Raw genomic sequence first — 13873 nt, 5'->3', positions numbered from 1 at the left:
GTTAAAATACATGTACAATGCTTATAATAATCCTTTGTAGCTTGTCCCTTAGGAATCGATACCACATTGATCTTTTTGCACCTATTAGACTGGTTGCACTTCTTGTGTATGAACGTTCCGCACCAGTCGGTTCACCACCAGCCTAGCTTCTTGCGATGGGCCTCCCGGAAGAGGTGGTGGTGAGTCTGAAGAGGCTTCTGGGATTGTTGCGGCTGCCGATGCCGCTGTGGTGGTGATGGTTGCAGTGGCATCGGTGGTGATGGTGAACCCAGTTCCGTTTCCGTTACAGTACAAAATACATTGTAATCTAAATTACATTGATTTTAAAAAAGTATATTGCTTCTATTTGTAATCTTTTTCTTAAGGATCTTGAACAGGGAAGACAAAAATCTCAATTTCGGTTTAAAGGTTTTTATTTGATATCAGAGTGTTAAGATTCAGCCCTTCCTGTGGGTCACTCTCACGATGGTCTTGTGACACCTCTTGGGGTGCTTGCACTTCTTCTTGGGCCTGAACGTGCCACACCAGTTGTTGCTCTTGGAGCAGCGCTTTGTTCCAGTGGAGGACGATTCGGTGGTTGTTGTTGTAGAAGAATCCGTCGTTGTCGTTGTAGTTGTCGTTGTTGCGGCGGTGGTTGTTGTGGTGGCATCACTGGTTGTAGCTGTCGAGGCTAATTGGATGGCCAAGGCGAGGAAGGCTACTACGAAAAGGTATTTCATCTCGGATGATCTTTGGGCTACGTTTTTCTAGCTTGTCGGGAAAGAGCCGATCGAATGATCTGATTATCTGCGCCAAGAATCAGGTCTTTTATATGGACTTTGAATTTCCGCTTCGGAATCATATTTCAAAAAAGTTTTTACAAAATATTTACATCGAACATAAATATAATACAAAATATAAATATAATAAAACAAATATTCTCTGGTTGAGTGCTTCAACATTGGCGTAAGCTCAAATAAGCAAATATTTATATGGTACAAATAAGCGATGAAGTTAATTATTTCTAAGTCGGCTGTAACGTACGCCCCATTTTTGGGGTTCCTATTTGGATTCAAATTATGTTGTAGAATCTTGTTGAATACTTAAAAAACACTTGACATTGTGTGTACTTGTGTATTTTATTTAAACTGGAATTTCGGTACTTTAGCCATGTCTTCTGCGGGTCACTCTAACAACCTTTAACGTGCACTTTCTACTCTTGCTCCTGCTCCTCCGACTCCTCTTTGGAGTGCCGCACCAGTCATTGCCCCTCCAGAAGAGCTTATTGCCATGATGGGTGTTCTCAGTGGTTCTTGTTGCATCGGTGGTGGCCGTGGTGGTTGCGTCCGTTGTCGTGGTGGTTGTGTTGGTGGCGTTGGACGAGGTGCTGTTACTGGAGGTTGCTTTTCAAGCCAACTGAAAGAAGGTACATCTTCATCTTGGTACTTCATCTTGGGAGAAAGTTTTGAACTAAAATATCTGTATAAATCGGATCAAACTTGGCTGATCTTCATATGTTATGTATGTATGCACGATCTTAAAACTTTGAATACTTTCATATGTAGTAGGACTGGTAATTTTGCCAAATTTTCGAAATTTTTCAAGAGATCAACAATTTTACCAATTTGTTATACCCTTGCAGAGGGTATTATAATTTTGGTCAAAAGTGTGCAACGCAGTGAAGGAGACATTAAATTTCATAAGGATCATTCAACTATATCCTATAGCTGTCATAGAACGATCGGAATCGGCATAATTTTGGTGTTTTTTAAGTTAGAAAGATGGGAATGGGATTCTATTTTGGACAAAATAATCTGATTTGCCAAATTTCATAAGGATCAGCCGACTATATCCTATAGCTGCCATAAAACTGAACGATTGGAATTGGCATAACTTTGCTGTTTTTTAAGTTAGAAAGATGGGACTTTGTACAGATTCCATTTTGGACAAAATACTCTGAATTGCCAAATTTCATAGGGATCGGCCAACTATATCTAATAGCCGCCATATAACTGAAAGATCGAAAATGACACAACTGCAAGGGTATATAAACTTCGGCTCCACCCGAAGTTAGCTTTCCTTTCTTGTTTTTAAATATTTTTAGACGCTGTTAATTGACGCAAAATATTTTTTGACGAGGAAAATGTTTCTCTTATTCATAAAAGGAATTTTCGAATCGGAGCTTGCAGTTGAGTAGCAGCTTACATTATTTTATATATATCGGATCGTATATATTCGGCCGATCCTTATGGTAATTTCACCATCAGTCCAATTTTCTAATGAAAATATTGGAAATAGGCCCACGAATCTTTAAAAATAGCAAGGTTGCGAGGAAATTTGGCAGATCGGCAGATTAGGTTGCCCAAAATGGAATCCGTCGAAAGTCCGATCATTCTAACTTAAAAAAAACCAATGTTAAGGCATTTCCGATCAATCAGTTATATGACAGCTATATACTACTACTATATCCTAGTCGACCGATCTCAGCCGTTCCGAGTTACATATATAGTGACAGCAAATAAAAGAAGGGTGTTAGCAAAGCTTCAAGTCCATAGATTTAAACCAGAGAGACAAGTTTGAGTAGAAACAGACAGAGGGAAAGAAGGGCAGAGGGACATGCTTATATCGACGCAAAATGTGATTAAAATAATTATACTTTATAGGGTCAGAGAAGTCTCCTTCACTGCGTTGCACACTTTTAACAAAAATTACAATCCCTAAATGAATAAATTACATTACAATAGTAATAGTATGAGTATTTCCACTGTCTAATTGCATTTCTTCTAACATTCTTCTGACATTTCTTTCTTTTCTGGATACAGCATTGTCCGCAAGTTTGTCTACGAGCGAAAAATGGCCAAGATGGAGGAGCTTAAGGGCCACTGCCATAGAGGAATAGCGCTAATGAAGAGCCGCAGGCAAAACAGGCAGCAAAGGAAGAATCTTGACACAGAAGAAAGCACTTGAGACCCCCGCCAATTGCAAATGAAGTAAACATGGACGAGAAAACGACGAATAAACGGGAGCAAAACCAAGAAGACCCTACAAAAGAATCGCAGGAACAAGTTGACGAGTTATTGAGATGCTCCATTAATTTAATTTGAATAAGTTCCAACATTTTTAAAGTGGCAAATGGAAAAAAACATAGACCACACCTTCCAAACTACATTTTTCTTCTACTTCTTGGGTGCGGTGATGCCCTCTAATTGGGCCTTCAGCTGGGCATTCGTCTTTTTCAGGAATGTAATCTCCTCGGTAAACTTCTTCTCCTCAGAAGCCCGCAGCTCAGCATTCCGACGTTCTGCCTGTTCCTGCTTCAGCTTCATGTCAGCAATGATCTCTTCGAGCGCCTCCTTGTCCAGCTCTAGGGTCTTCACACGATCCCGCAGCATTTCCTTCTCTTCATGGGCTTGTAGAGCTTTTCGCATGCCGAAAGCCACAGAACTGCAGTATAGGGTTTCATAGGCCTCCATGGACATGGCGATCTCATCGCGGATGCGAAGCAACAAAAGGCCACGTTCTGAGCAGTTGATAGTCACCTGGCGAATGATTTCGTCTGAAGAGAGGTTGGGAATGTAGCTAACTAACAACGGAGAAAATTCAAACCTGGCTCTTACCGAAACACTGCGAGTAAAGCTCACGCCGCACAGGACAAATACCCGTTTCGCGAGCCTGGGTCTGTTGTAGCCTTGTGTCCAGCATCTCCTGGAGATTAATCACATCCTGACGCGTGGCTGGGGTGCTGGACACCGACTGTTGCCATAGCTGACCATCTTCCTCCCAGCATCGTGGCGGTAAAATGGAGTTCAAAATTTCTTCAGTTTCCTTTTTGGTATCTAGTAATGCTCCTGCTGTTTGTGGTCTTTTCATCTCAATCTCAGTCAGTGGGGCACCCTTTTTGTCCGGGTGCTTGACCACCAGCACCGGATTGTTGTAGCGCACCAGGGTCTGGAACTGACCCACACTGGTTATGTCTAGTTCATCCATTGCGATCCTGTTATGTCCTTTTACAATATAAATTGAATCGCCTTTTTGCTGATAGCAAAGCTTGTGTGTTTTGAGGGGATATGTTTAATTTGTTCAACGATTTTCTTGATTGTTATATCGAAAATGCCTGTGCTGGGAAAAATTGTAAAAGGGTGTTTATTGTTCTCCCTGCTAAAGGTAGCAACATGAAAAACCGGGCAACCAAAATGTTTCATGGTTACGATGCTTCTGGTAACAAATATCAACAGGTGCGACGAGAAGAAAAATCCAACTTGTGGCGGCCACAGGTAGCACCCCATTTTAATGTAAAACAATGTTAAATTAGTTATTCATATAATATATTTGATGTAAATGCAAACACAAATGAGTTTCTGGCTCTGTCCGTGAGGACCTGGACAGCGGTCAATGGTAACTTAATTCGTTGCACGATTCCAATTCTCTCCAACTTAAAATTATGAACTTATAAGTATGAGCAAGTTTGGCTAATTAAACTATAATCTATTGAGCTAAGTGTTAGCGGCACAACTAAATATAATACGGAATTGGAAGAGCAAATAATTTAGTCTTTTTAGTGGTACAACTTAGGCTGTCGTTTAAACTAATATCGCGGAAATATTCGAGTAGACTGAACCGTGTAGGTGCAAATGCAAATGCAGATGTACATTAGTAACTCTTACATATTCATATCGTTTCATTACGGCTAGACATTGTCAATATATAATAGTACATATATATTATTGTCATTATTTATGCGGGAGAATTTCCATTATGGGTTCTTGAATTTCTGTCCTGGGTTCTAGTTAAACGCTGGCTTACCAGTTACAACTACGCTATATATATATTTACGTTGTCGATAATAAGTATTTGCAAAGTGCCTATGTACGTGTCTAGAATATTTGATGGTGTATACGCTACGGCGGACTCAAAGATGCAACGGAACCAATTCGGTTGAAAAAACCACGACAAACTAAACGATACACAGCTACTACATAATTTACACATCGCCTGGGGCAGCTGCTGCTCGACCCGACAAGGCTTAGATGAGCTCGGCCACTGCATCGTCGCCGTCCCGGATGGGGGCCTGGAATGTAGATCCCGTAAACTCGTAAAGCTGTAAAGGAATACAAATATTTAGCTTTTGCAAATAAATGCTGACGCTTTTCTCACCGAAGGCGCTCGATTGTTGCGCAGTGTGGCGTAGTCCGCGAACTCGTTCATGTGTGGATCAACGCGGGCCAGGAGCAACCCGGCACCAGCCACACCACCGGCACTAGCCCCACCACTGCGCATAGACCCACTGCCAGCTCCACCGGTGAGACGATTCTGGTTGTTCCGGGGCTGAATGGTGGCGTAGGTGTTATCCACCGATTGACCCACATGGTCGACCACCGGTAGGCAGCGGTGGTCCAGCTGGCCCGGCGCCTCCGAGTTAGAGATATGGTCAGGCTCCGAGAAGACCTGCATAGTCAGCTCTTGCTCCTCATAGAGCTTAAGTTTTCTGTAAAATATATATTAATAAGGAGAGCTCATGGGACTGGGAATCAAGTACTGACTGTTCAATCCACAGTGGATTCTCGGTTGTGTTGAGGTCCTCAATAATCTGCTTTTTAATCAGAGCCTCCTTTCGTCGTGTTTCCACCGGAACGGAAAGATTCCAGTGCTTGAGGCAGCAACAGAGCACAATGAAACTGATGACACCCACGAACAACACTATGACCAGAGCTACCAAACCAGCTACGGCCAAATCAAACTCATCCTGGACAATGGCTATGTAAGCCGGGACAACATTCTCTATGGCAAAGCCGGCATAGTAATCCTGAAAGACAAAATAATTCTTTGAATGCTGATAAGAATAATTATGTTTAACACAACCTTCAAGTAGTCATAGTTCCTGTCGATATCCTTGAGTATCTCATCAACCGGAGCAATCTGCTGGGTTTTTGGGTCTACGGCATGGAAGTATAGATCGCACCAGTCCATGCGAATGCGACCAATGGAGTCTAAATGGAAACGGATCTCATCCACGATAATCCGATGCTGGGTGGCGTTTCGCAGCTCGGCTATAATCTCTTCCTGCTCCTGATAGACCTCTTCGGGAGGACGGGAAAGAATCACCCGGACCAGTTGAGTTCCATCAAATACCCATATCTATATAAACAAGTTACAAAAATACATATATAATCGAAGAGGATTTGCAATTTTCCCTCTAACACTCACATTAACTTTGGTGCTGGCCGAGCGCTGCGGTTGCTCTAGCTCGCGGGCAATGATCTCCAACTCGAAGTGGTCCTGGTTGTACTCGGCCATTATGGTGTTGGCTGTGATTCGGCCATCTTGCGAAATGGCGAACGGGCTGGGAACAATCGATCCCGTGGCCTTGCTGGCACCAAACTTGTACAGATTGGAGGCCACGATCATGTACTCGATCTTGGCGTTCTTTCCCTGATCTGCGTCCGTGGCATTTACGAGGGCAATAGCAGCTCCCATTTTAGCGTTGGCATTGACGCCGGCATAGTATATAGGTTTTTCGAACACGGGCGGATTATCATTCACATCCAGCACGGTGATGGCCACCTTGGCCACAGTGTTGTCCCGGTTCAGGGTCTTGATGGAGAAGGATGCCCTTTCCTCTTCGGAGATGTGCAGGTCCGCCTTAATACTGGCCAAGATGTACAGCGTGTAAGAGTCAGTCTGTTCCCGGTCGAGGCTCTTGTTGGTGTAAATGTCCCCCGTGAGTTTGTCCACATAGAATGCCCCATCCTCGTTGCCCAACAGCATATAGTAAAAAATGTCCCGGTTGTGCTTGCTCCTAGAGGCTGCCTGGATGTGACCGATCTTAACATCCCGGCCGCTGTTCTCATTGATCGACACCTTGTAGGGATTAGAGGCATCGGGAAACTCCGGGCGGTTCTCGTTCGCATCCACAATACTGACGCTTAGAAGACGCAGAGATTCGAAAGGCGGATTTCCGGCATCTCGTGCCACCAGAATAATATCGTAGCTAGGAATTAATTAAGAATTAAATAAAGTTACTTTAATAGAAGTTTCATCAAGGGATCTTACTTGGCTCTGTTCTTGCGATTCAGCTGGGTTCTGGCTCGCAGTTCTCCCGTAACTTCATCAATTTTGAACTCTCCCGTTTGCTGTTCATTCCTGTTGTTTACCTGCAGGTGGTAACTGATCTTCCCGTTCTCATCCGTGTCGTTGTCCGCTGCCTTCACAGTCAGGAGAAGATAATCTGGCTGGACAATGTCTCCGGGAATCTCAATAGTGGCATTGGACAGGGCGGGAATCAAGAACTCCGGCTTATGGCGATTGACTTTCAGAACTGTAATGGTAGCTTTGGCCGTGCTTTCCATGGTACCAGATCCCTGGGTGTCCCGCGCCGAGATGGTAAGCTCATAGACTCCGTGCTTTCCAGCCAAACTCTGAGCAGGATAGACTATACCCGACTGGGCATCTAGTTTAAATAGCGCCATTTCGTTGCCGGCCGTTATTATATAGCGCACGTCGCCATAAAGACCCTCATCCTGGTCGATGGCCTGGACCTGTAGCAGTGCAGCGGGGGGCTGATAGGCGGCATTCTCAGCCACCGTAGAGTTGTAGACATCACGTGTAAAAATAGGCGCATTGTCGTTTACATCCAGGATGTTAATGTGGATCTTTAAGGGATAGACTTCAGTAAAAAAGAAGTAGTATTTATTGTTATTACTCACCGTAGCGGTTGCTGATTTTTGGACGGTGGCAGGAGCCTTATCTTGGGCCACTACCGAGAGAGTTAGCTCCTTGATCTGCTCGCGATCTAGTATGGAGGAGTTGGCCACCATCACGTTGCCCGTATAGGCATCAATGCTAAAGTATTTGTTGTTCTCGCCTATCAGCGTGTACGTGATCTCACCGAAGACGCCCACATCGCCATCATGGGCCTCCACTTTGCCGGCCACTGTGCCCCGCGGGGAATTCTCCGTAATATTGAAGTAGTAGTCCGACTGGGTAAACTTCGGTTCGTTGTCGTTTAAGTTAATAATGTCCACGACCACATCAGCGGTGGCTGTGAGGGCAGGCACACCGGTGTCGCTGACGGTGGCCAGGAACTTCACTTCCTTCACCGCCTCGTAATCCAATTGTGCAATGGTGTATATCATTCCGGTGGTCTGGTTGATGGCAAAGTAATCATTTGCGCTTATATTATACTCGCCAATGCTGGAGTCCTCGTCAGTGGCCTGCAACGTGGTGAGCACGGTGCCGATGGGCTGCTCCTCCACCATTTGCAGCTTTATTTGGGGTTGCTCCACACTCCACGGGGCATTAAATCGCTATAAAAGATAAAAAGTGTACTCTACAGTGAAGGCTGTAACTTAGAAATACATAATACCAAATTGCTTTAAAATTTATTGCTTTGGTTATAAAGTCAAAATTATTAAATAAAATACAATTTGGAAGCACTCTACGAAAAATATGAATGATATATCCTACTCCAAGCTCAAGCTGCTCTTCATCAACGTCTTCAACATACTCCATAATGCGGCCTATTTGAATGTCTATCGCTTATATTCCGACATAAGAAACGTTAAAGTGGAGGTTGACAAATCAGAACAAGAGACTTGGATCCGAGAGATCTTCATATTTCTCATCACTGGCCTCGTTGTGGTGCGATTTTTACTGTGTTTTGTGGGCCTGGCTGCGAGCATTGTGGCCATGTGAGTAGATAGCCAGTGCCCTAGCTTATCGTTGACGCCCGCTTTTCAGCTATCCCATCTTGACCAACTCCCAGGCCGAGCTGCTGATGCCCACGGTCATTGTTCAGACCGTTGACAACGTCGTTCTGAACCTCTACGAGATGATGTTGGGCTATGGAAGCCTCTGCTTCCTCTACCCCACCAGCACGCCAGTCTTTGTCTTCTTTCTTGCCAAATTAAGCCTCAAGATTGCCCTGAGCATATCCGTTTTGTAGGTGTCCTCCGTAGAAACAGAGCCTATATTAAACTTGTTCCCTTTTTCTGTAGGAACATATACTCGGACCAACACAGCCACTTGGCTAATTTGGGCAGTTTTCAGGAGGAAATGTCTAGCTTAGAGCCAGATAGTATTGACGAGATCGAGCTAACTAACCAAAATTTGATCTCTTAGACGAGAATATACAAACGCAAAATTTAATAAAAAAAATGAAGTTTACTCACCGGTGGATTCTTATTGACATCTATAATCTGAATAATCAGCAGACCACGGCCCTGAAAGGAAGAAATCTTTCTTTGAAAACCGAAAAGATACTTTATAAGCTTGAGCATCCTACCTGTTGGACGTTGGGAGCTGTACTATCTGTAACCAGGACATTGATGCGCATAACGGCAAACAGATTGCGGTCGAGCTGCTTGTTAACAAGGACCTTTCCGTTCCTGGCGATGGCGAAGAACTCCTTGAATTGATCGTTGTGCGGCAGTTCCTTGCCCTCCTTGTCAATGGCAGTGATATCGTCGGTGGCGGCGAATTCCAAGGCGTTGTGACTGGCCACATCAGGATCAAGGGCAATTAAAGTGTGCACCAGCTGCCCAGGCGGGGCATCTGCTCGCACCTCGGCGTGCTGAGTGGCAGGCACGAAGTAGGGATCCTTGTCATTGCTGTTCTGGACGTTGATCGTCAAAGTGGCGGTCCCGGTGAGACTGGGGGTGCCCAGATCGGAAGCCTGCACCTGCAGCTGGTAGGTGTTGCGGCGATCAAAGTCAAGTTTGCGGGAAACGAACACCTGGCCAGTGCGCTCATCAATGCCGAAGTCGTCGAAACTGCCTTGCTGGATGCGGTAGCGCAGTTCCGCATTTTTACCGGTGTCCAAGTCCGTGGCGTGCACCCGCTCCACGCTTGTTCCGATCTCCGAGTTCTCCTCGATCACCGCATTGTAGGATTCCTGATCGAAGCTAGGAACATGGTTGTTCACATCCCTCACGGTGATGTTAACCCCGCAGCTGGCCGTGAAGAGTCCGTCATGGGCCTCCACCACAAAGATTAGCTGGTCGCTGTTCAGGTTGGTCACGTCCAAGCTGGCATTCGGACGGATACTGATCTGGCCACTTTCGCGGTCAATGTCGAAAATGCTCTCCACCTGCTCGGATCCTCGGATCCTGTAGCTAATGCTGGACATTGTGTCCGCATCGCGGGCCTTCACAATCAGAGGGGAGTCAAAAACCACAGATCCTTCGTCCACACTCGCCCTGTACAGAGGGCTTTCGCAAACGGGAGGCGAGTCGTTGGCATCCGTAACGGAAATTCGTAGGGAAACCACGGATGTGGAGCCGCTTCCGTTATCATCGGTGGCCTGTGGAGAAATTGTTAGTCAGTCTCTATTTCATTTTAATTAGGTTGGAGTTTAATATATCACCTTTCACATAGGGAATATGTCTCATAAATAAACTATATTATATACTCATTTATAACATAACTTCAGTTCTATTTTTTAAAATTACAATTAATTATAACAAGAGAGAAAAACTAACTCTGGCACCGCTTGATACCCTTGCAGTAGGCTCATATTGTTCATATTGTAGGATAATATCAATGCAGAAATAGTATTTAAAAGGGTTTACATCCTCTAAAAGTGTTTGTTAGCCACCTCATACACAAATATATTTGATGTACATATAAATCAAGTTTATTATTGGTTGCCCGCGGCAATACAACTTTGTTTACCTTGTAATTCAATGTTGGTGATAAAATTTTGGCGTGTTAAGCACAATATTTGATATCATTTATTTCCTAATATATTCCCTTTCCTTATTTAAATAGTGGCATTCCCTTTTTTATTTTTTAAAGGAGATTATAATGTTTCGATCCAGTTTTTTCTCCCCGTCACGCATGTGAAAACATTACCATCCATGCCCACACGCGAGGATTGAGACAGTCACTCACCTTGTATGACAAGAAGTACGTGGTCTCCGTTTCGTAGTCCAGACACGTCTGCGGTGCCTTGTCGTCATTAGCAGTCGCTGCGGGAGCCGGAACGGGAACTGAAGCTGGCACTAGCGGGGCAGCTGGATGCTCTGGCGCCTGCGTGATTAGCGTGTACTGAACCGTGGGCTCGGTGCTTATTTCCCTGGGAGCCTCCTCCACGGACCGCATTTCCAGGTGACCCTCTGCCGACCCATACTCCAGCTCGCCTTCTTGCAGATCCCTCCGTTCGCGCCGACTGCTCTCGCCCTCGCCGTGGCAATTGGCCAGGCTAATGACACCGGTCTGCTCGTTTACGTGGAACAGTTCGGCGCCAGTGCCAGAGAGGCTGTACCGGATTCCGGAATCTCCATAGCTGCCGGAGTCCACATCCTTGGCGGTTATAGTGGCAATATACTGGCCCGGCAGCGCCGCTTCCGAAATGGAGGCTGAGTAGCTATCTCTTTCGAAAACTGGCTTGTTGTCGTTGGCGTCCAGCACGCTCACCGTGATGGTGGCGGTGGACGACAGGCGGGGACTCGTATCCGTCTCCTCGGCCACCACCAGTACAATGAACTTACGCTGGTTGGGATTCTCGTAGTCTAGGGTCCCATTCGCCACGCGAATGTTCACCTGGGAGTAGCCGGTAACCAGCTTGGGCTCCACATCAAACACTCCAGAGACATCTTCCAGGCGTAGGGCGAACTTTGAGTTTACGCCCACATCCGCATCACTGACACTCATGTCCAGGGCCAGGGGTGTGCCGGGGGGCGTGTTTTCCAGGAGGGACACGGCGTACTCCTTGCGGTTAAACACCGGCGGGGAGTCGTTCACATCCCGAATGGTAACTGTGGCTTTGGCCGTGGCACTGGTCAGTGGATCGTCGCTGGGCACTCCGTTCACCAGCTCCCGGGCTCGAATGCCCAAGGTAATGATTCCCGTGGAGTCATCCAGAGCCTCGCGATCCAGGGGCTTGGCTGTGCGCAGTTCCCCGGAATGGGCGTCTAGGAGGAAATAGTCACTAGGATCTGCAAGGGAGAATTCATTGATATTGATAGAGTACAAAACCCCAATTTCCAATCCTACTTGTGAGCAAGTCATAAACTATTTTCCGCGGCTCCCCCGTGTCGCCATCCCTGGCATGTACGGTCAGCACCAAAGTATTTATGGGGCTGTCCTCGTCGATCACCGTTGAGAGCGACCCCTGGAATACGGGCGGCTTGTCCTGGACATCCTTGACCCTGGCCTCGAAGGTGGTCTGGGTTTTGTGGGTACCGTCGGTGGCCTCGATCTGGAAGTGGTACACCATCCGCTGGTTGTAGTTCAAGGTGTCATTCAGCACCACAGCAGCCTCGAGAACCGTCGCCTCCTGCTTCGTCACCTGCAGCCGGAACCTAAAGGACGAGAAAATAGTAATATGTGGAATCCTTTCTTCGAAGGTGATACTCACTTTTGGCACGCCTCGGGACTTTGCTGCTGGGGCAGACACTTTAAATCCAAACTGTCACCTACTATGTCCCGGTCCTTGACAAGAATCCTGTCAAAAATGGTCGTGCCCACCTTGGCGTCTTCATTAACATCTGCCTCATAGGGGGTCTGCGGAGGATCATTTTTTGTAAAGTTCTTTATCCTGAAATTGTTTAATATTGCTTACGTTCTGAAACTCTGGCGGATTGTCGTTCTTGTCGAGAATGATAAATGTGATTGGCACTTGAACGATGTTGTCCTTTTCGGATTCCCCCTCGGGGTCCACGCGGTCGCGGATTGAGACCAAGAACTTGAGGCTATCCTTTTCTTCCCGGTCCAGGGGCTTGACCAGAGTAATGTTACCAGAAATTGGATCCACGCTGAAGTGATCCGATCCAATGGCTCCGAAGGTCACGGGGCTGCCCTCAGGGTCGTAGCCCTCCAGCGTGAACACGACCGTTCCCACAGGCACATTCTCATACAGGACAATGTTGTTCAGGGTTTGGGTGAAAACCGGTGGCAGATTCGTCTCTTCTGATGGGGGAGGATGATTAGTTGTCGCTTGGCACGTTAATAGGCTCTGAAACTCACCATTTGCATGGCCCAAGACCAGGCAGACCAATAACAGCGCCAGAGAAAGCTTCATTCTGAAGCCTGCAAGAGAAGACACAACAAATTTTATTAATTGTCTGTTTGATTAGTCCGGGAGATTATCGCTAAACTCCTATTAAATAGAAGTAATCATATTATTGATGTTAAACTGGATCATTTTTAGTTTAGATAATGTCGGGACATGGGTAATGTTTAGATACTTGGATTAAAAAGGCAAATATTTTTGCAAAATAAAGATTCACACTTTCGAGAGCATATTATGGCTGTTTTCAGACCCTCATATTTTAGGGTACTTTGTATTATTATTTGATGCTTTTCGGCCGCTTGTTTGTTTTTGTTTTTCGTCATTTCGCTCGCGTAAACAAACAATAAAGATAAATTAAATTTCATTCCGTGCTGAAAATTCAATTAGCTGACAATGCACACGGGCCAGGGAGAGCGTGACAACGACGATGTGGATGGTGGGTGGGCGACGGTGCTGTGGGGCGGCGATGCTGGTGGTGCTACTGCTACTGCTACTGATGATGATGGTTATAACAACATAACGATGTTGATGACAAGCCAACCAACAACAGCATCGGCGGTGTCAGCAACAACAGCACCAAGAGAGGCACAAGGCAACAGGCAACATTGTGGCAAATTGTGCACTTCAACTGGGGGTGGAGGGCTACAAAAGGGCCAGGGAAGGCCAGGCGGCCGAAGGCGCCAACATTTCTGATGTGTCCGTCCACGTGGTCGGGTGTCCGGCACGCGCCCACCCGACCGGTGGCGATGCGGGTTCGAGGAGTCCTGCGAACAGAGCCGTACATATTTGGTAACCAGCAGGCCGACCGACCAAAGGATGACCACACAAACAGGCCAAGGAACAGGATTACACGGTGGGAAAGTGTAGAAACACAAACAGTGTATA

At 46.1% G+C, this 13873-nt stretch overlaps 4 protein-coding genes across 7 annotated transcripts in view; 1 reads left to right on the top strand and 3 right to left on the bottom strand.

Moving 5' to 3' along the window:
• Positions 1 to 395: 395 nt before the first annotated feature.
• LOC116656601 (integumentary mucin C.1-like) lies at positions 396 to 812 on the bottom strand. The gene has a single exon (XM_032456486.2). The coding sequence runs from the start codon at positions 717 to 719 to the stop codon at positions 438 to 440; it is 282 nt and encodes a 93-aa protein (XP_032312377.1). The 5' UTR covers positions 720 to 812; the 3' UTR covers positions 396 to 437.
• A 2233-nt stretch (positions 813 to 3045) lies between these two features.
• Positions 3046 to 4100, bottom strand: LOC6505702 (putative inner dynein arm light chain, axonemal). Its single transcript, XM_001964389.3, has 2 exons — positions 3597 to 4100; positions 3046 to 3535 (listed from the first exon to the last, which is right to left on the bottom strand). Exons 1-2 carry the CDS (start codon positions 3964 to 3966, stop codon positions 3156 to 3158), a joined length of 750 nt encoding a protein of 249 aa, XP_001964425.1. The 5' UTR covers positions 3967 to 4100; the 3' UTR covers positions 3046 to 3155.
• A 187-nt stretch (positions 4101 to 4287) lies between these two features.
• LOC6505701 (cadherin-87A) overlaps positions 4288 to 13873 on the bottom strand; it is a 56169-nt gene continuing 46583 nt past the window's right edge. For both annotated transcript variants that reach the window (XM_014905280.3, XM_014905279.3), the window contains exons 4-17: positions 12943 to 13005; positions 12539 to 12885; positions 12335 to 12480; positions 11971 to 12278; positions 10867 to 11912; positions 9260 to 10276; positions 9147 to 9197; positions 7683 to 8282; positions 7030 to 7628; positions 6184 to 6967; positions 5839 to 6114; positions 5520 to 5782; positions 5134 to 5464; positions 4288 to 5077 (exon numbers count right to left, since the gene is read on the bottom strand). In XM_014905280.3, coding sequence (XP_014760766.1) covers positions 5003 to 5077; positions 5134 to 5464; positions 5520 to 5782; positions 5839 to 6114; positions 6184 to 6967; positions 7030 to 7628; positions 7683 to 8282; positions 9147 to 9197; positions 9260 to 10276; positions 10867 to 11912; positions 11971 to 12278; positions 12335 to 12480; positions 12539 to 12885; positions 12943 to 12997 — 5898 coding nt within the window. In that variant the 5' untranslated portion in view covers positions 12998 to 13005 and the 3' untranslated portion in view covers positions 4288 to 5002. The remainder of the gene's footprint in view (positions 5078 to 5133; positions 5465 to 5519; positions 5783 to 5838; positions 6115 to 6183; positions 6968 to 7029; positions 7629 to 7682; positions 8283 to 9146; positions 9198 to 9259; positions 10277 to 10866; positions 11913 to 11970; positions 12279 to 12334; positions 12481 to 12538; positions 12886 to 12942; positions 13006 to 13873) is intronic.
• On the top strand, positions 8314 to 10607 carry LOC6505816. 3 transcript variants are annotated; one of them, XM_014905320.3, is made up of 3 exons: positions 8314 to 8666; positions 8716 to 8911; positions 8973 to 9141. In XM_014905320.3, exons 1-3 carry the CDS (start codon positions 8425 to 8427, stop codon positions 9006 to 9008), a joined length of 474 nt encoding a protein of 157 aa, XP_014760806.1. In that variant the 5' UTR covers positions 8314 to 8424; the 3' UTR covers positions 9009 to 9141. The 3 variants fall into 3 exon arrangements, with proteins under 3 accessions (XP_014760806.1, XP_001964427.1, XP_044570138.1); XM_001964391.4 differs by having other exon boundaries at positions 8321 to 8666; positions 8716 to 8916; positions 8973 to 10607; XM_044714203.1 differs by having other exon boundaries at positions 8528 to 8666; positions 8741 to 8916; positions 8973 to 10607.

This window comes from Drosophila ananassae, chromosome 2L (assembly GCF_017639315.1).
Source record: "Drosophila ananassae strain 14024-0371.13 chromosome 2L, ASM1763931v2, whole genome shotgun sequence".
Lineage (NCBI taxonomy): Eukaryota > Metazoa > Arthropoda > Insecta > Diptera > Drosophilidae > Drosophila > Drosophila ananassae.
This window is presented reverse-complemented; position numbering and strand designations above follow the sequence as displayed.

Bases quoted from the DNA above. Each gene is read 5' to 3' on its own strand.
- LOC6505702 (XM_001964389.3), bottom strand. From the start codon at position 3,966: ATGGATGAACTAGACATAACCAGTGTGGGTCAGTTCCAGACCCTGGTG. The intron at 3,536-3,596 runs GTAAGAGCCAGG...ACCTCTCTTCAG, and splicing joins GCTTTACTCGCAGTGTTTCG to ACGAAATCATTCGCCAGGTG.
- LOC6505816 (XM_001964391.4), top strand. From the start codon at position 8,425: ATGAATGATATATCCTACTCCAAGCTCAAGCTGCTCTTCATCAACGTC. The intron at 8,667-8,715 runs GTGAGTAGATAG...CCCGCTTTTCAG, and splicing joins GCTGCGAGCATTGTGGCCAT to CTATCCCATCTTGACCAACT. The intron at 8,917-8,972 runs GTAGGTGTCCTC...CTTTTTCTGTAG, and splicing joins GCCCTGAGCATATCCGTTTT to GAACATATACTCGGACCAAC.
- LOC116656601 (XM_032456486.2), bottom strand. From the start codon at position 719: ATGAAATACCTTTTCGTAGTAGCCTTCCTCGCCTTGGCCATCCAATTA.